This window comes from Paramormyrops kingsleyae, chromosome 1, assembly GCF_048594095.1.
Source record: "Paramormyrops kingsleyae isolate MSU_618 chromosome 1, PKINGS_0.4, whole genome shotgun sequence".
NCBI lineage: Eukaryota > Metazoa > Chordata > Actinopteri > Osteoglossiformes > Mormyridae > Paramormyrops > Paramormyrops kingsleyae.
This window is the reverse complement of record NC_132797.1, coordinates 22023328-22042083: the sequence shown is the minus strand read 5'-3', so window position 1 is coordinate 22042083 and position 18756 is coordinate 22023328. Positions and strand designations below refer to the sequence as shown.

Genomic DNA, 18756 nt, shown 5'->3' with positions numbered 1-18756 from the left:
AAATTCTAAATTATAAAAAAACCTTATAAATGCTACCTGTTTATCATTTTATAAATGAATGAAGGTTGTAGCTAGGGGAGGATTAACCTCTCTGGGGGCCGTAGGCTGACATGGGGTAAAATATGTTGGTACGCCTTGACACACTGGAGAGGGTGTTGTCAGTTAAGTTTGCCAATCAGGGATCGGGATCAGCTGATTGGTCGGGGAGATTTAATGTGATTGGTGCTTTTAAGGATTTTCTGCATAATATTTTTCAAAATTTCCTTGTGGATCTATTAATTCACTTTATCCAGTTCAGGGTCGCATGAAGCACAATGAGATTTGCATGTCTAAATAGTTTTTCGTCCTGATTTACAGTTGAACATGTTCAATGTTGTATAACCATTGTGTTTTTAGGATATGAGCTACCAGCACAAGGACTTGCTCAGCGTCCACCCTGAGAATGTGAGCTCCAGCTGCTTGGCCAGCCTGCAGCAGCCGATCGGCATCCTCCTGCTGGAGAAGAGCCTCATCCAGGACCAGGCGCCGCATCCTCCGGCCAAGCGCGCACGACGCGACCAGCCGCCAGACACCCTGCGCTGGATTCACCTGGCCAGGTCTGTGCCTCGTTTCCCTCCGAATGGCATGTACCATTCTGCTTGTTGGCATTATTTACAATGTATACACTTCTTTAGGTATATTACATGGTTTTAGGAACAGTTATTTAGGAACAGTTATTTTTAGGGTGTTGTGGTGGCTCAGAGGGTTTTACTGTGTCCTCACCTCCAGGCTCGTGGGTTTGGGTGAATCAGTGTGTTGAATTTGCCTAGAGTGTGTGGTTATGGTGTTCCAGGGTATTCAAGCTCGTTGTAAAATGGATGGGTCAATATTTATAGATCAAAAAGGGTATCAAAGAAATTGTCTATCTGTACTGTTTGGTAATTAGATAATTGGTGTTTAAAGTGTTTCCGTAGCATTTTGAAATGGGTATTTCTGAGTGTTAGAGGTATTACACACATCAAATAAATTCTCCCCATAAATAATGGAAATGGCTTAATTTAATGTCTTGTGTTTAATGTCTTTATTACTGTGTGCTTATATTAACTGTTTATTTTTTTTTAACAGATTGTACAGGTCTTTGGGAGACTACGACGTTGTACGTGGCATCTTTTGCGGCAAGATTGGGACGAAGCCCATCACCCGCACAGCCTTGCAGGCAGAAGCAAAAAGTGACTATGCTGAAGCTGTGAAGCTCTACAATGAGGTAACTTACTTGTCTGCTTGCCCTCACCAGAAGTTTTACACTATGACGTTTTTACCCTCGGAAAGGTTCTTACAGAACTTGCTTTTAAAGTCAGTCATAAAGTTGCGTAAATTTTCTAATCCCCTCTTGCAACCATACCAAACAATCTCTACAAAATACTTAAACCACAACTAATATTCTCGATGGTGGTGTAGAGAATGTACTCTACACTGTGTACAGTTTATACAAGGGATTTGTTTGCCTTTGAAGTAGGCATTTGTACAGATAAATTGCATATGACTGTAAACCTTTGAAGTAATTACACTTCAAAATGCTGTTGCGATCTTTAAAACTACATTCCAGGCCCTAAACACTGAAGAATGGATGGATGATGAACCTACTGAGGCAGAGAAGGATTTCTGGGAGATGGCTGTCCTAGAGGCCTATAGCCACCTGACTGAATGGAAATCCCTGCAGTACTGTGCTACCATCAACATCGACAACAGCACACCCATCAAACTTGAGAAAATATGGACTGAACCCTTTTACCAGGTACCAACTTGTAGAATAAAAGCGAAGGCTAACAATTTGTAGGAAGACAACACATTTCTGTATATATTATCAAAAATATTCACATCCCTCAAATGTTGCTGAATTACAAATCAAGATTTTTTTTATTATTATTATTGTCCTTGCTCCGTGACATTCTTCAACAGGATATTTAAATATTTAATGCAAAATTTATGTACTGCTTGCATAAATATTTAGACAGCTCTCATACATCTATAGGTGAAAGAAAATGACCTAACAGATACCTTTTTGCCTTACAAATAGGGAAACCCCCTGCATTTACAGCATGGAGCTGACTAGGCATAAATGCAGCTAGGGTGGGCTTGCAGTGAATGCCCAGGTGCAAGTGTAAGCAGTGTTGGAGTAAAAGCTTTACAACCCCTTTCAAACATAGCAAGAAACACATAAGGCAAGTACTCAAATAAAAAGACAAAGTGCAGCACTAAGAACCTTCCAGGATCATTAGGGACGAGTTAAGGTTCCGTGGAGCTTCTGCTGTGGTGGCGGGATCCTCATGCTGGATCACAGTGTCGAAGGCTGCTGAAGGGGCCAAGAAGCATCAGGGCGGATGACTGAGATGCTCGTGGCTCTGAGGTCCACAGTAGTCATGAGTGCCGTCTCAGTCCAGCTTCCAGGTCCGAAGCCAGATTGGAGAAAGTCAGAAACATGACTGAGGACATCACATTCAAGGAGTTTACATATGAAAGTTCTCAGTTTATAATTGAAGTGTGGAACTTTTGTAAGCAGTGGAGTACATACACTTAAATAGTAGGGATTGTGCCAGTCGTGAGTGATGTGGTGATGGAGTGAGTGTGGGTGTGAGCGTGGGAGAGGTGGAGACAGTGAGGGGATGGGGTTCTGGGGACATGTAGTGGGGCTGTTGTAGAGAAACTTGGAGATTAGAATTGGCGAGAGGGCTTTTTAAACATTAATCGACATTAAATGCATTACTAGAACCCAGCCTGACAATCCCTTTCATTACCTGCATTTACTGCTGTGTGTTTACTGTCGTGCATTTGATATATCAACTTGGATTGGATTGGATTTTGATTTAGATTTAGGGTCTTTTAAAGGGCTGAATTGCGGCTCAGATTCTCGTGTTCTGCATTGTGTGGTTCTCTATAGGACGTGTACCTGCCCTACCTGATGCGGAGCATGCTGAAGCAGCTGCAGCTGGGAGACCAGAGCCAGACTCTGCTCAGCTTCGTAGATGCTGCAATGAAGCTGGAGGAACGGAAGAACATCATGGAAACCTATTTTTCCCAAGAGCTGAGCCTGCTCTACATCTTGCAGGAAGACTATGACCGAGCCAAGTACTACATCAATAACTGCATGGAGATCTTCATCCAGGTGGGGGCGGTATGCATAGGTAGGGAAATATACCCTTATGTTATCCAAATAGTAGTTTTAAATAACTGAAATTATTTTGGTCATATTTAGAACTACTCCACCATTGACATGCTGCTAAATCGAAGTCGTCTGGCGAAATTGCAGTTAGTGCAGCCTCTGACAGAGATTCGAGATTTTCTTCATTTCATCACGAGCAGTGGTAAGGAATTCTTATTTTCTATTAAATGAGAATTGCTTCGTACTTTTAAAAAAATATCAGCATGGTAGTATGTGCAATAGTATCTTTCTGCTACTTAGTCATTGCATGTATGTATTTTAAAGTACAAACATGGTCTCATAATGTTTTTTGGCATTTTATCATGGCCTTCATATTGGTTCAGGTGAAATGAGTGGTGTAATTAGTAGGAATTACTTTTTAAAAATTGTCTGAAAAGCAACACCACGTATGACATACCAGTGATACCAGGGGCATGTACTGTAAGGCACATCTTAATCATGCTAGATTCAAAATTCTTTGTTTGCCTTTTGTACATTAGTACATCATGGCAAATTAAAGGGACTCACAAAATATTAAAATAGGCATATAACTAGGAAATGTAGAGGTGTGCGTTTTTAGAATAAATATGAAATAAAAGAAATATCTAATGGATAAAGTATACATATGAACTAAATGTAAAAGAAATTACTGAAGAAAATAGGAAATATGGCAATAAGTGCAATATGCAAATATGTATTATCTTTTTTTATTTCCTTATTTGTATTTCAGTTTCTTCAAACTCTCTCAGGACTATTATAAATACTTGGACTAATCGCTTTCCTGATCCAAAAATGGATCCAATGAATGTGTGGGATGACATCATAACAACTCGGTAAGTTATACCAATTATCATTAAAACTATATCTCTAAAAGCAGAGGGGTGTGTTAATTTTGTTAAAAATGATTGAATATTAATATGTTGTTATCCTGGCATATTCCTAGCTTTACATTTTAAATATCTTTCTTTTATAGCTGTTTCTTCTTGGATAAGATCTCTGAGAAGCTGACCTCTCTAGTCACCTCGGATTGTATGGAAGTGGAAGACAGTGAGGGCATAGAACAGAAAATAAAAGTTGAAGATCCCCCAGATTTTGCTGTGATGATACGGGAATGCAAGTTTAACATGAAGTTAAGGATGGCTGACAGCGCACGGAAGCAGGTTAAACCTTAAACAAGCAAACAAAAATCAACATTTCATTAAGCGTTTGAAGGAATGTGTCTGCAGGTTCTCAGTCGTCCAGGACATGATAATTTTAAGGGCTTGAATCGAAGGCAAGACCTTTCACCTGTCATCCGAAAGGCTTCTTCAGTTCTAAAAGTCTGATGGGCAGAACCGCACTAGAGGATAAATACCTGGAACTGTCCATCAGACCTATAGAACTGAAGAAAAAGAAAGCAAAAAAGAAAAAGTTCAGCTGCCTTCGATTTAAACCCTTAAGAGTTTGAAGTAATTGACATGTATGTTGTGATTAAGATGCTACCTTTATAGATTAATGTAATGAAAAATTTTATTTTCCAGAGTAATTTTGCTCTTGCCAGCAAGCTGCTGAAGGAATTACACAAAGAATCGAAGACGAGGGGCAGCTGGATGCAGCGGTGGGTCCACAGCTTCAGCCGCTTCAGCCACAGGCGAAGCCGAGGCCTGGGTCAGGCGGAGCAGGTCTCAGCAATGCTCAAGGTCGTCCCACTGCTCGGTATGGCGTTAGCTCCTTCCTTTGTTCTTTCCTTCATTCTTTCTTTAGTTTGTTCTTTTATTCGTTCATTCAGTTCTGTACTTTCTTTTGTTCTTCCTTCTGTAAAAAGAGGTTACAGAAATAAAGAAGTAATTTCACAAATTTAAAATGCTCATCGTTTTACATCCCGAAGACATGTGACTTTATCAAATATCACAGCACACAAGTGTGAAAATAAAAATGTATTAAGATGGTTTCATTTTATTTTTCTTTACTCATAATTTTAAGGGCCAGTGTGTCATCTGCCCATTGCCAAATGTGCAACCTTCAGTTAAGGTGTTTACATATTAATGTGGTATTAACTTTTTACTTAACGTTACTGTAAAAATTACCCTCCACCCCCTGGATGGAGCAAACCATTTTTAAGGGACTCCCTCTGACTGGACTCATCCATTAGTGTTAGGGGGTCTCTGACTCTGCTCATTTGGTTTTCATTTGCATGATTCCTCATTTAAGAGAGGTTGTAAACCTCTGCTATAGAAAATGGTACTTACTGTAATGCTGTTAAATACCTTCATGTATAGTATATTGAACATCACTCAGTAGTATATTAAGTATTTTTTGTATTTGCATGTTATTCAGACTTGCTAGATGTACTGTTATTGTTTAAGGATATTGAGTGGTCATGATAAAACATTTACAAAAGCTAATTTTAATGTGAAATCTTGGTTTAAGGAAGAACATTACCTTTGGGTTAATGCATTAAATACCCTCTGATTGAATATATGCTTTATTTTGTGCACTCTAGAGGAAGTTCAGACAGAGAATGCCCCAATACAGATTTATCAGGACCAGAAAATTCTACTAGGGACCACATATTGCATTATTGCTTCAGCAGTAAGCAAGGAATTGTGTGTTCTGGAAAAGATTGGAAGCGATAAGTCAAAAAGATTGCTAGAACTGTCTGGGGCGTCCACCAGTGAACAGGTATGAATGTGCATTTGGAGCATTGATACCTTTTGCTTTGTTTTGCACTGTCTAGTATCATGTTGCACTGCCTTGTATCATGTTGCACTGCCTTGTAACAGTTAGCACTCTCTTGTTTAGTCTTCTTATAACTGAAGGTGGCTGAATGAACAAGCATTCCAGTGTGCCTGTTGCACATGGCCTATAAAGATCTTGAATCTTAATGACCTTATATATAATCAATGAATATGTGGATTTTGTCAGATGTTACATAAGAACCTCTGATCTCTTCCATCTGCAGATGGTCGTAGGGCTTCAGAAACGTGCATTCACGCTTTTTCACAGTGCTGCTGAAAGAGCAGAAATGGAGCTGCCCTCATCTTCTACAGGAGATGTGGACACTTCTATGGCCATCAAGGCGTACATGTCTTTGGCAAACTTCTGTGACAAACGACTGCGTGAGGAGGAAAAGAGCAGCACTGGTCAGTCACTGCTCAAGACATATTTGATGCTCTTCCAGGAACTAATATTATAACTAAGCGTTCCATAAAATTCTATATTCTGAAACCTCTCTTCTACATCTTTGTGCATCAGTAAGAAACAACAGCCTAGTGTAGAGCTGTTCAAGTCACGGTCTTCAAGGGCCAAGCACTGCTGATTTTCCAGCCTTCCTTTACCTGTGAGCCAGGTGTGAAGCCTCTGGCCAATCAGAATCAGTAATTCTTAAACTAACTACCTGGGAGAACTGAAAACAAGGTTTGGATTTAGAATTGAAGTTCGAAGAGCCCTAGTCTAATGCATTGAATGCTTTATTATGCATAATATTGTTGTCCTCTTGAGCCTTATGTTACACCATGGATCATTTTTGGTAATCCAATCCAATACAAAATACATTGTGGTTAAGGTAAGTTGTTGAAAATAGGTCAGGTTTGGTCAGTTGTAAGACTGTTAATGCCCTTAGCCTTTTCAATACTGGACAATCAAAGGAAGTTTAAAGGATACATATGCATAATCACTGGGGTATTCTTGTTTCACAGTTGACTAAATGCTGTGAGCTATCCAGTTCTGTGATATCCCCGATTGTGTCAATGTTTCTTTTTCTTGGATTTGTATGGATTTTCCTCCTTTGTTTTCAGTTTCAGAATATCCTGAGCTGCTGACATTCCCAGTTACTGTGATGGAGATGATGCTTAAAGCGTTGAAGCTGAACTCCAAAGAGGCTCGACTAAAGTTCCCCCGACTATTACAGATCGTTGAACTATATCCTGCTGAGACCTTAAACCTCATGGCCAGAGAGGTCTGTCTTTGTTTGCATTGTTGGTATTAAACTAAGGAATTCCTATGACAATATATATATAAAAAGTAAAAATCTGTTTTATTTGTTGCTTCGGGGAGCATTTTTACCTTAACATGCTGCTTTTTATGTTCACGAGTAGTAGTAAAGGATGCAAACTCAGTAATCTCTCTTGCCAGATCGCGTCCGTGCCCTGCTGGCAGCTCATTTCTTGGATCAGCCAGATGATGGCGCTGTTGGACAAGCAGGAGGCAGTGGCTGTGCAGCAGATTATCGGCGAGATTGCAGATTCTTACCCCCAGGCCCTGGTCTACCCATACATGATAAGCTGTGAGAGCTATAACTTTGATGATTCTGCCACTGGCCACAGAAACAAGGAGTTTGTCACCAGGTACAGGCGTCTATCACTAGCCTGTTTAAACCTTGCGAGTTCATAGCAAAGGCATCTACAGGCTTATCTGAGACCTCATGTTTGTTTCTCTCGGGAAGCCTCAAGTCGAAGCTGGATAAGAGGGGAATCATAAATGACTTCATGGAGGCTTTGCAGCAGCTGACAAATCCAGAAATGCTTTTCAAGGTACCTTGGTATTGTGCATGTGTTCTGTGTACGTGATTTGTTTTGCCCCTTGTCATAGCCTCTTTGAAGACCAGGATTGTGAAAGTATGCAAAGTAATAACTGTACACAGAATAACCAAGACCCCCCCCCCCAAAAAAAAAAACTTGAAATGAATAATTTGACATATTGAAGCTTGTGTTCGTTAACCTTTTATTTTCCTTAGGTCAAACAAAGGGTAAAATTTTGTTACTCTTCCTACTATTTTCCCCATTGTCTGTTTTTTTTTTGCCACAGCATCATGAAGATTCAGGGATATTATGTTTCTCCGAAAGTGGGATGGACTGTGTCTCGAATAGCTCCATGTTTCAGAGATGTGTGTGGATGTGTATTGGATGTGTCTAATGTGGAGAACTACCTGCCCAAAATTAATTTTGTTCACACTGAAATCAATTATATCAAGAGTAAATTTATTGCTAATACAATAAAACAAAAAATCTCTTGAAATAACAATATATTACATTGTCGGTAGTTATAATATCTAAATAACACAAGCTGCATGAAAGTTTTATGTACTCTGCTCAAGTAGATTTTTATTACATAAAGGTTTTATATGTGTAAGGACCAGCCTGAGCTGGTGAGTGTGATAAAGGTTTATGTGTGTGTGATTTGTACCAGGACTGGTGGGACAGTGTGAAGAACGAGCTGGAAAAGCCAAGCTTGGATAAAAAGATGATCGCGAAAATGTATGATGAGATGTATTCTTCTCTGGGGAATCTAAGGGCAGAAGGTCTTGGCTCCTTTAGAAAGAAATTCATACAGGTATTTGCGTATTGCCACATCTGAAAAAAGTTCCAGTAAATGTAATGAATTATAATATCAGCTTTCTGGCTGGCAGATGTTACTCCTAGCATGTATTGGCATAGAAGTACTGATGTTTACTCAGCCCTTTACTTTTAATTTGTTAGCATAGCTATACAAGGCATCACTTATTAACAATTTTAATGAAACTGACTAAATTTATGCTGATTGCTGTGAACACATTGTCTCAGCTCATTCAAGTAAATTTACACTTTGGATGTGTTTTTGTTTCTTGATTTTAAAAACAGAAATATGCTAAAGAAATAGAAGCACTGCTTGGAAGAGGTGCCACCAAGGTGATTGCAAAGAAGAGTAATACAGATTTTCTGAAGAATGTGGATGACTTGGCGGGCAAGATGCGTGGTTTCCAGAAGGAGCCGGGTAATCTGAAGGAATATTCTCCCTGGCTGAGCAACTTCAGAGCAGAGATGCTGCAGGAAGAGTTAGAGATCCCAGGTAGGTCCTCTGTAAAACATAGAACATGATTTCTGTAGCTGTTCTAGTGCCATAGCTAAAAGCATTAGCATCGTAAATGTTGTGTTGAAACAGGCTATAACAGATTGATAGACATAGTGCGCTATTAAAAGTATTAATTCATCATGCATGCAAATCTGTCACATAAGCTTATTTTAATTATTTGTCAGAAGTTCAGACTTGGAAGACCAAAAAGAACTTGAGAAACATCACTTTCATTACATTTTTTTTTATTCATACCATCAACATGACAAAATTTTTCAATTTAATTATTCTGTTTTTTTGCTTACATTTTAACCATAATTTGGCGCTTTGTGTTTGAATGTTCAGGCATGTTTAAGGCAGACTTCTCAGCCTGAAATTCATCAATTACTCTTGTGGCAAGTGACAAGTTCCATCTTGGGTGTACTTTTATACCCATATGCATGTAAAATCTACATGGAAATGAAATACGTAGAATTAAAATGGCTTTTAATCATGTCAGTGGTCAGAGGATATATTCTCATTCACTGTTTTAGATACGGGCTTGTGAGATTTACTGTTTGCACATTTAAACTTTCTAATTCTGTTACAGGGCAGTATGATGGCCTCTCCAAACCTATGCCGGAGTATCATGCGAAGATAAAAGGTTTTGATGAAAGGGTGTGTAAGATTTAAAGGAAATAATTCCTACTCTGATGGCCGTATTTATGTTAATTAAAGTGTTAATTAATGTATTAATGGGCTGCTGATGTGTCACTGCAGGTGAAGGTGATGAGTTCCATCCGGAGGCCGAAGCGCCTGATCATCCGCGGGCACGATGAACGTGACTATCCCTTCCTGGTGAAGGGTGGGGAGGACCTGAGGCAGGACCAGCGCATCGAGCAGCTCTTTAGCATCATGAACATCATCCTGAGCCAGGATGCTGCCTGCTCTCAAAGAAACATGAAGCTCTCTACCTACCAGGTGGTCCCCATGACAACTAGGTAATACTTTTAATAGTACTTAAGTACAGTCTAATTAAACAACACACAAGCACTAGTTTATCTTGAACACATTGTACATTATATTTAGTCTATCCTGGGGGTGGCATGGTGGTGCAGGTAAACACTGTTACCTCACATCTCTAGTTCAAGTCCCTGTCTTGGCTCCATGTTTCTGGAGTTCCCATGTTCTCCCGTGTCATCGTGGGCTTTTCCTTCAAGTTCTCCAGTTTCACCCCACCGTCGAGAAACATACTAAAGTCAATTGGAGATTCCAAATTGGCACTAGATATGTGTGTGCGCCCTGCGATGGGTTGGCACCCCATCTTGGGTTGTTCCCTGCCTTGCGTCCCCCCCGTGACTTTGCATAGGACAATAAATGGATGGATAATCTAGCCTGGGAAAAGGACGTAAACCTAGTGGAAGGCCATTTACAAATACGTTAATTTATATTTTGAATGTCTTGCACAAATGATTTGCTTCAGGTCAATGTCCAGTAAGGCTTTGCCATTCCAAAATAGATTTACTCCTTGTAGTACTTATACTTTATGACCCACATTATACTAAGCTTCAGATCATGGACAGATACCTTGATATTCCTACAGAATTGCATCCTCAGTTATTGGGCCTGGAAAGCTTGTGAAGAACCCCCCAAAAAACATGAATTTCTCTCCATCATGTTTCATGGTTGATATATTTTGGTACGCAGTGTTTTTTTTTCTCCAAACATTGCAGTTTGTTTAATTTCTCCTCAGAACTTGCGGTTCTAGTAGCTTTGGCACATCTAGGAAGTCCTTGGCAAATATTCTGGTCAGCTGAGTGGAGGTTTTCTCCCTTGAAAACCAACATTATACAGTGTTCTTGTCACTGTGGAGTCATGAAAGGAAGATATTAATAGGAGATGCTTGCAGATCTTTGTGTTGCGCAAGGATGCTTTGATGCCTCCTTGACCATTCTATCGTATGCTCTTGCAGTGACCTTTTAGTTGTTCAGAGATTAGAAAGAGTATTGAATGTCTTCCATTTGTTATCCAGTCATTATAACTGGATTGATGGATGTACAGGTATTTAGAAATGTTTTATAGCCCTCATCAAAATCAGAAATTCTTCTTTTGGGGTCCGCTGACTTTTTTGTTATAGGTCAGGAAAACCCAACTCCAGTTACTTCATGAAACTCCATCTTTGAATTTTACATATCTTTCTTCAGTCTAGACCATGAACATTTAAATGAGCTACAAAAGAACAAGCCATTTTGTCTGCCCTCAGGATTGGTCTTATCGAGTGGATGGAGAACACTTGCACATTGAAGGAATTCCTTTACACGCGAATGACTGAGGACGAACAACAAAATGCCACAAGGTAATGTCTATTTAAGCTTCTGCTTAGCTTGTACTGGCACCTTGAAGGAAAGCCTGATGTATGTTTTGTAGGTGTGCTTAGTATGAGGACTTAACATGGCAAACATTAAACCAATGAGGCCTGAGATGGCAGAGGAGCCAATTTGCATCCCCACCCCATTCAGATGTATTACTGTCTGTACTCTCTGTGAACATGCATCTAGAAATTTTATAATGAAGTTCTTCCTAAGCGGGTGAGGTCACTGCCGTCCTTAATGTTTAGGCAGCTCAAAAACCCGGACAATTCTATAAGCATTAATAAAACGGCTCTTGAACAGGAGCCGACTCCTATCGTTCACTAAAAAGAGTCGGCTCAAAGTGCTGTCTCGTTCGCGAATGGCACATCACTAGTAATGAGGCGTGAACTCTCGTGTCAATGGGCTCTTTGCACGTCAGCTTCCGCTTTCTTGGAAATGCGGCTCGCTCATTTCCGGTCTGTGAAAAATGGCATTGGTTTATACATGCCGTTTACAGGACTTGCCCAAACTTATGATCAACGACGTACATCGCTTTTGTAAATCCTTCTCCAAAGTACCAACAAGTAAATTAGAGAAGGGCTTTAAGATGTTTGCCTTGTGTTACATCCACGGATACGAAAGGGAGTCTTATTCGTTCAACTTTGTGGCTGGCGTTCGCTATAGCTTACGCTAATAGACGTTACTCCCGGACAGTGATAGTGTATGCATGTGGCAGACTAAAGTAGCTACGGATTTGCATATGGCCTGTTGTGGCACCTGCTTTTATTCATATGGAGTGTTTTGTTGTTAGTTAGCACTTTTTTGTTTACAAAGGTCCTAACTGGCAGTTTTGCCAGACTTCATAATTCATTTTATTTATTGTTTTTGGTTGTTTTGTTTATTTTGGATATTTAAAATGTCTTCCAGTCCCAGTGTTAAATGTTCTTTAGAAATGAAAGTTTATTGATCGTTGAAAGGGTGTACTTGCATTAATATGCCATTATCATTACATCAGTTGAAAATGGTCCCACAACGACAATATTATTGTTTATCACAATAATTCATGGGACAATTTATCGTGACAGGCCTACGGTTAAGTAATAGGCCTGCACAAGATCACATTGTGATGTAATCGAGATGTGTTCACATGAGGAATAATCGCCAGGGCTTTAGATAACTTGGCGTAAATTTGTTTGGATGCCAGCTCTTTTGTATGATATGGGCGTTTACTTACAATTTGGTAAGAAGATTAGTAGTACAGTATAATCCTGTTATAGTGGACTCGCTTATAATGGAATATCATCTAAAACGGACGAGGTCTGCTGGTCCCGGCCGTGCGCTTTTTAGAACATGCAGAAAAACCATCGGATATAGTGGACTCGCATTTATAACGGAATTCCGCTTATAACGGACAAACAATTTGGTCCCCAGGGCCACTTTTAGCTGTAGTTTTGTTCGGCTATAACGGACATGCAGGCTCCGCCTACAAGGCGCGTGGCGTGCCGGTGATATCCAGCGCAGATACGTAGTCGGGATTATTAATAGTCACGCATCTGGTCAGGTAAAGTTGGATTACTACATGTACAATATAATAATCTATACCACAAGTGTGTCTGCTGGGGTGTGGCATGAGTAAATGGTGTCCTGTAGTTGTGTTCTGGGCAAACAGCAACTCTGGATAACGGACTGTTTTGCCAGGTCCCTTGAAGTCCGTTATAACTGGATTTTACTATATGCCTAAAATATTAATCTGCAGAAATTTGGCGTATCTTTATGTTTATTGACTGCAGTTAGTGGAGCATGCCATATGCTACTGTATAATGTAAATGATAAGCGCTGTGGCGGTGAGGAAGGAGCAGCTCAGCAGCCATAGCATCTTTTAAAAGAGGAAATATTGTGGATAAACAAGGTTAAGACATCAGTGGTGTAGTAATACTTTTTTGCAGTTTAAAGTCCGACACATTTAAGGATCCACCGAATTTATACAGATTACTGACTTTTGGGTGCCACAGATATAACACCATAAGTAATCACATTGCATTTGTTGACACTGATTTTTGTCTGTTGACACAACTCGCGGCAACACCACCAACAGTATTGTGCTGTATACTTAACGAGAACTAGCTCAAAGTTCACACAGATTAAAAGAAACTAGTTCATGTTCATAGTCCACAATTTTTAATTTAGAACCAAGTCCACAATCCCAAATACAACCTTGTTTCTAAAAACGTTGGGGCGCTGTGTGAAATGTAAATTAAACAGAATGCAATGATTTACAAATCATATAAATTCATGTTTAATTGAAAATAGAACAAAGACAACATATCAAATGTTGAAACAGATTTAGTTTTTTGTCAAATACTTGCTTAATTTGAATTGATGCCAGCAGCACATTTAAAAAAAGTTTGGACGGGGGATGTTTACTACTTTGTTGCATCACCTCTTCTTTTAACAACACTCTGTAAAGCGTTTGGGAACTGAGGAGACCAGTTGCTGGAGTTTTGAAAATGAAATGTTGTCCTATAATTCCCTGATATAAGATTTCAACTGCTCAACAGTTCAGGGTCTCCTTTGTGGTATTTGTCATTTCATGATGTGCTAAATGTTTTCAATGGCTGAAAGGTCTGAACTGCAGGCCGGCTTGACTAGCACCCGGATTCTTCGACTACAGAGCCGTGCTGAATACGTGCAGAATGCGGTTTGGCGTTGCCATGCTGAAATATACGCGGCCTTCTCTGAAAAATCATTGCCTGGATGGTAGCATATTTTGCTCCAAAACCTGCGTATATAGCATTAATGGTACCATCACAGATGCTGGCTTTTTGGACTGTCCGCTCCACTCTTTAGCCCAGAGGATGTGAGATCCATGATTTCCAAAAAGAATTAGAAATTTTGATTTGTCAGACAACAGGACAGTTTTCCATTTTGCATCAGTCCATCTTAAATGAGCTCAGGCCCAGAGAAGTTGGCGGTGTTTCTGGATCATGTTAAGATATGGTTTCTTCTTTGCATGGTACTGTTTTTTCCTGCACTTGCGGATGCAGCAATGAACTGTGTTCACAGACAGTAGTTTTCAGAAGTGTTCCTGAGCCCATGCAGTGACTTCCACTGATTGATTTATATAGTCATGTCTGTTTTTAATGCAGTGGCGCTTGAGGACCCGAAGATCATGGCTATCCAATATTGGTTTTCGGACTTGCCCCTTGCGTTCAGACATTTCTCCAGATATTTCAAATAAACACAATGTGATATTGTGCAGCCCTATTAAGTAATTGAACTTTAAATGATAATTGAATGTTTTGGTATTATTGCCATGTTTGTCTATATTGTAGACCACATGACGTCTTTGATAACTGGCTTACCAGAGTGGCTGGAAAGGTCAATGGGATACTTCGTTATGCTGAAGCTTACAAGTAAGTTGCATAGGTTTTATATTTCTTATATATTAGGGCACATTTTTATTGTCTTTAAACTAATGTTCATCTTGCATCCTTTTTTGGAATTAAACTAAACAGTTTTGTTAAAGCTGATCACATTCTTTGTTTAAAAATGTTGACTTTTCTTTAGATTTACCTACAAAAATAGTTAGAGGTACCTGTGACTAATTTATTGATATTTCTCTTTTTTTATGTTAAATTTACCTGTAACTACCTGCTTTCCAGCCACAAAATTATATTTTACTGTCCTGATTGCTGCAATGTGATGCACATTTAACAAATTTGTGTAAAATTTTCAAGTATTGTTTACTTTTTCTATAGTAATAAAATAATATTTTAATTAGTGGTCATATGATCTCTAATATTCTAAAGCATTGGTTAAAAAACTTTGGCTATGAATACTAGAGATTGTGAAGGACAAATCCTCAGATTGAGGGTCTCCTATTTTAGGGATATAGGAACCAGGGCATTGGGTGGGAAAATCACATTTCTTTAGAAAAGTTGAAGGTAAAGGAGGTGGATGGACTCGGTCATCACAACATGCCATTTGGAGGCCTGAAGACCCAGTCAGAAGACAGAACTGGGCTTTCTGTCAACATACTAAAAGCCTTACTCCCTTATGAATATGGCATAGTACCACAATGTCTATTATTCTTTTGTCAGTGTAGTCAGTTCACGCCATGTATTACTAATCACCTTGTAGGAAAGCGAAGAGGGCTGACACTGTCACCAATTTTAAGAAGATCGAGAATCTCGTTCCAGAAAATCTTCTGAGGTAGGTTTATGAGTGTCATAATTTTATTGTAAGATCATCATAAGAACATCATTAACCAAAGCAGGTACTATTCAATAAAAAGTAAATGCAGAAGATACTTCATAGGATATACAGTACTAGGCAATAATCTAATGCAGTCAAGGAAAGAGATGCTCATATGATCTTCATGTTGGTGTAAAACTATCATGACTATCATGCCAACAGTTTAACCACTACAACCCCCCCTATATAGTCACCCCAATATTTGCAGCAACCGTCCAATACACCCATGACTTTTTGACCACTAGCACATCTCACATGGTTAATCAATACTTCATTGACCCATAACTGATTAAATTAATTGAGGTGGTGTTAGTGTTAGTCTTAATTTACATATGTTCTCTTGTTAAATTATGTTTTATGTCTTGAGTTCATATACACTTACTACCCAGACATTTCCTTTGACTGCCTAAGACTGTTAGTTCATGGTATAAATCTGTAGGATATGTGAAATTTCTAATATGTGCGCATGACAGAGGGAGCACTTCATAAGATAGTCATGAATCTGTGTGATGGTGTAGTAATGTTTATTATAACTATGTCATGTGCGTGTCTTGATGTCAGGTTTTGTTGGAGTGACCCGTGTTCCTTTAGTGATTTAAAATGAACATCCTTGGTTGCATTGTTCAGGAGAGCCTTCATCAAGATGAGCACGTCACCTGAGGCCTTCCACTTCCTGCGATCCCATTTCATTTCCGGTCACGCTCTCATATGCGTAAGTCACTGGATTCTGGGCATTGGGGACCGGCACCTCTCCAACTTCATGATCAAGACGGAAACTGGCGGTGTTGTTGGCATCGACTTCGGTCATGCCTTTGGTTCCGCCACTCAGGTGGGTACTTTTAGTAGCTTGGGAGTTTGGTAATTGAGCGAGTGAGTTCTTGAATGACTTTTTCACGAATGGATGCTGTGTCTCTTCTTCATTGTGTCTTACTGGCTTAAACATTTAAAATACAATTTATGTTGGTGTACACTGAGTTGGGCTCTGTTTTACCTCTTGACAGAATATCTTAGTTCTGGTGTACTCGGTTTTGAAGAAAATGCTATCATTTGCCTATATACTACACATATGGGTGGAAAGTCAAAAAACTTTGAAGCTGTTTCAGTGTTTCTCAGTTTCAGTGTCAGCATAGTTACTGCGTTTTGCCTTTGTGGGGCAGTATAGTCCTGCTTTGGTTTTTATATAAGAGATTGATTATTCTCTTTCTGTCTAGTTGTTTTTATTTAACCTGCTAACTCTGTAAATGTATTTCTCCTCAGTTTCTCCCGGTGCCAGAGATGATGCCATTCCGTCTCACCCGGCAGTTCCTCAATCTAATGCAGCCCATGCATGAGACCGATTTAATCCACAGCATCATGGTCCATTCCCTCCGAGCCTACAGGGCTGACCCGGACTTGCTGCTCAACACCATGGATGTCTTTGTCAAGGAGCCCTCCCTGGACTGGAAGGTATGTCATAAAGCAGCTCTAGCATCACCCGGCCTTGAAATCTCAAATGTTAGTTATTGCCCTCTGAAGATTATCTCAGGGTTAGTGCATGACAAGCTTTTCTAAACACATGGCCGAGTAGGCAAAGAACCACCTGACGTGTAGTGGAATACGTTTAAGAATGGATAATGCACGGCTTGGTGTGCAGTAACCTGCTTAAACTGCAATTACTACATATTTGACGTACAAGTCTGTACTGAAAACTAGTAGAACTAGTTTCTTCTGCCAATGATTAAACGTTTCCCTTTAGTTTCTTTTAATTTTAGATTCTGTTCTAACTCTGGAATTTTTAGTGTTAGAAAATAAATTCTATTTTGTGCATTGACTTACGAGTGGCTGGTACCACATATGCACTTATAGAAAAGTAAACACCCAGTCAGATTCAGGAATTCTAAAATGCTGTGCTAAATATTTTTAGTGGGTGACACATATTTCATTAATATCCAGAACTTCGAGCTGAAGCAGTTGAAAAAAGGTGGTACTTGGACACAGACTGTTAACACCAAAGAGATCAATTGGTACCCTATGCAGAAGGTTAACATCGCCCGGAGAAAGCTGGAGGGAGCAAACCCAGCTGACATCACATGGTACTTTATTATTTTACCTGCTTTAATTACTAATTTTCATGAGTTTTGTGAACCAAGTTAAACAGATACTAATGTGTGGTTTATTTAAAAAGTGGTCTTCGGCAAATTGGGCCTCAATAATACGCTAGCTATAGCATACAAACTAGGGCTGCCACTAACTGCTTTTTCTATTGATTAATCTATTGACGATTGTATCGATTGGTCAGTTAATCTAAATGAGACATTTTCCTCCAGAAATTTGATAAAATTTTATTTTGACAACAACAAACTATGCTGTTACAAGGCTTTAGATAATGTGCGCCGGCTTTTTGGCACTATATGGACATTATTTTCACCCACAATTCAATAACTTTTTAAAAGATGCGTTGATTTAAAATTATTTATAAAATTAATTATATCTGACAGAATTTAGTGCACATTATAATCCTGATGCATTATCTAAGATCAATTCTGTGTCGCAGAATTATCATTCACTTTAGAAGTGGATAGAATGTGATTTTTTTTTTTTTCTTCCCTTGTCGTTTGTGCTTTAAAGTGAGGAACTGAAGTTGGGCTTTGAGAAGGCCTCCGCTTTCAAGGGCATGTTAGCAGTGGCGCAGGGGCAGGAGGAGCACAATGTCCGGGCCCGGGAACGAGGTGAAGAACTGTCTGTGGAGACCCAGGTGGACTGCCTGCTGGACCAAGCCACAGACCCTAACATCCTTGGCAGGGTGTGGAATGGCTGGGAACCCTGGATCTGAGCACTGTAAACACTGAAAGGCAAACCAACCAGTTTGAAGGCATTTTCCCCCTCTCACTTTCACATTGGTAACGGTTGTTTACTGTTTAATTTTGATGCTTTTTGGGAAATATGTATGCAAAGAATAATGTAAAAGGCTTTGTATAAACATTGCGGTAGTGAAATAATTCTGCTACAGGTAGGCAAGAATGTAATATTTCTGCTAAGACAGCAATTTCCAGTTAAAATCTGTTTCACCCAGCAATTAAAATTTTAGATAGGATTTTTTATTCTTGGAATGACATTCCAAGATACCTAGTATAGAGCCAATGAAAATTGTTCAGATTTACTTAATTTTTGTACCTGTTCTCTGCCTAAATAAAATATCAAACGACA

The 18756-nt window shown here is 39.4% G+C and overlaps 1 protein-coding gene across 2 annotated transcripts in view; it reads left to right on the top strand.

Annotated features, from left to right (window-relative positions):
* prkdc (protein kinase, DNA-activated, catalytic subunit) overlaps positions 1 to 18756 on the top strand; it is a 57743-nt gene extending 38987 nt beyond the window's left edge. For both annotated transcript variants that reach the window (XM_023832800.2, XM_023832799.2), the window contains exons 63-86: positions 397 to 596; positions 1105 to 1243; positions 1586 to 1774; positions 2918 to 3142; positions 3233 to 3341; positions 3909 to 4011; positions 4152 to 4338; positions 4699 to 4873; positions 5661 to 5839; positions 6120 to 6300; positions 6955 to 7115; positions 7292 to 7503; positions 7602 to 7689; positions 8345 to 8488; positions 8776 to 8983; positions 9576 to 9643; positions 9746 to 9966; positions 11229 to 11321; positions 14649 to 14729; positions 15457 to 15528; positions 16198 to 16399; positions 16828 to 17016; positions 17503 to 17642; positions 18178 to 18756. In XM_023832800.2, the coding sequence (XP_023688568.2) occupies positions 397 to 596; positions 1105 to 1243; positions 1586 to 1774; positions 2918 to 3142; positions 3233 to 3341; positions 3909 to 4011; positions 4152 to 4338; positions 4699 to 4873; positions 5661 to 5839; positions 6120 to 6300; positions 6955 to 7115; positions 7292 to 7503; positions 7602 to 7689; positions 8345 to 8488; positions 8776 to 8983; positions 9576 to 9643; positions 9746 to 9966; positions 11229 to 11321; positions 14649 to 14729; positions 15457 to 15528; positions 16198 to 16399; positions 16828 to 17016; positions 17503 to 17642; positions 18178 to 18382 (3771 nt within the window). In that variant the 3' untranslated portion in view covers positions 18383 to 18756. The remainder of the gene's footprint in view (positions 1 to 396; positions 597 to 1104; positions 1244 to 1585; positions 1775 to 2917; positions 3143 to 3232; positions 3342 to 3908; positions 4012 to 4151; positions 4339 to 4698; positions 4874 to 5660; positions 5840 to 6119; positions 6301 to 6954; positions 7116 to 7291; positions 7504 to 7601; positions 7690 to 8344; positions 8489 to 8775; positions 8984 to 9575; positions 9644 to 9745; positions 9967 to 11228; positions 11322 to 14648; positions 14730 to 15456; positions 15529 to 16197; positions 16400 to 16827; positions 17017 to 17502; positions 17643 to 18177) is intronic.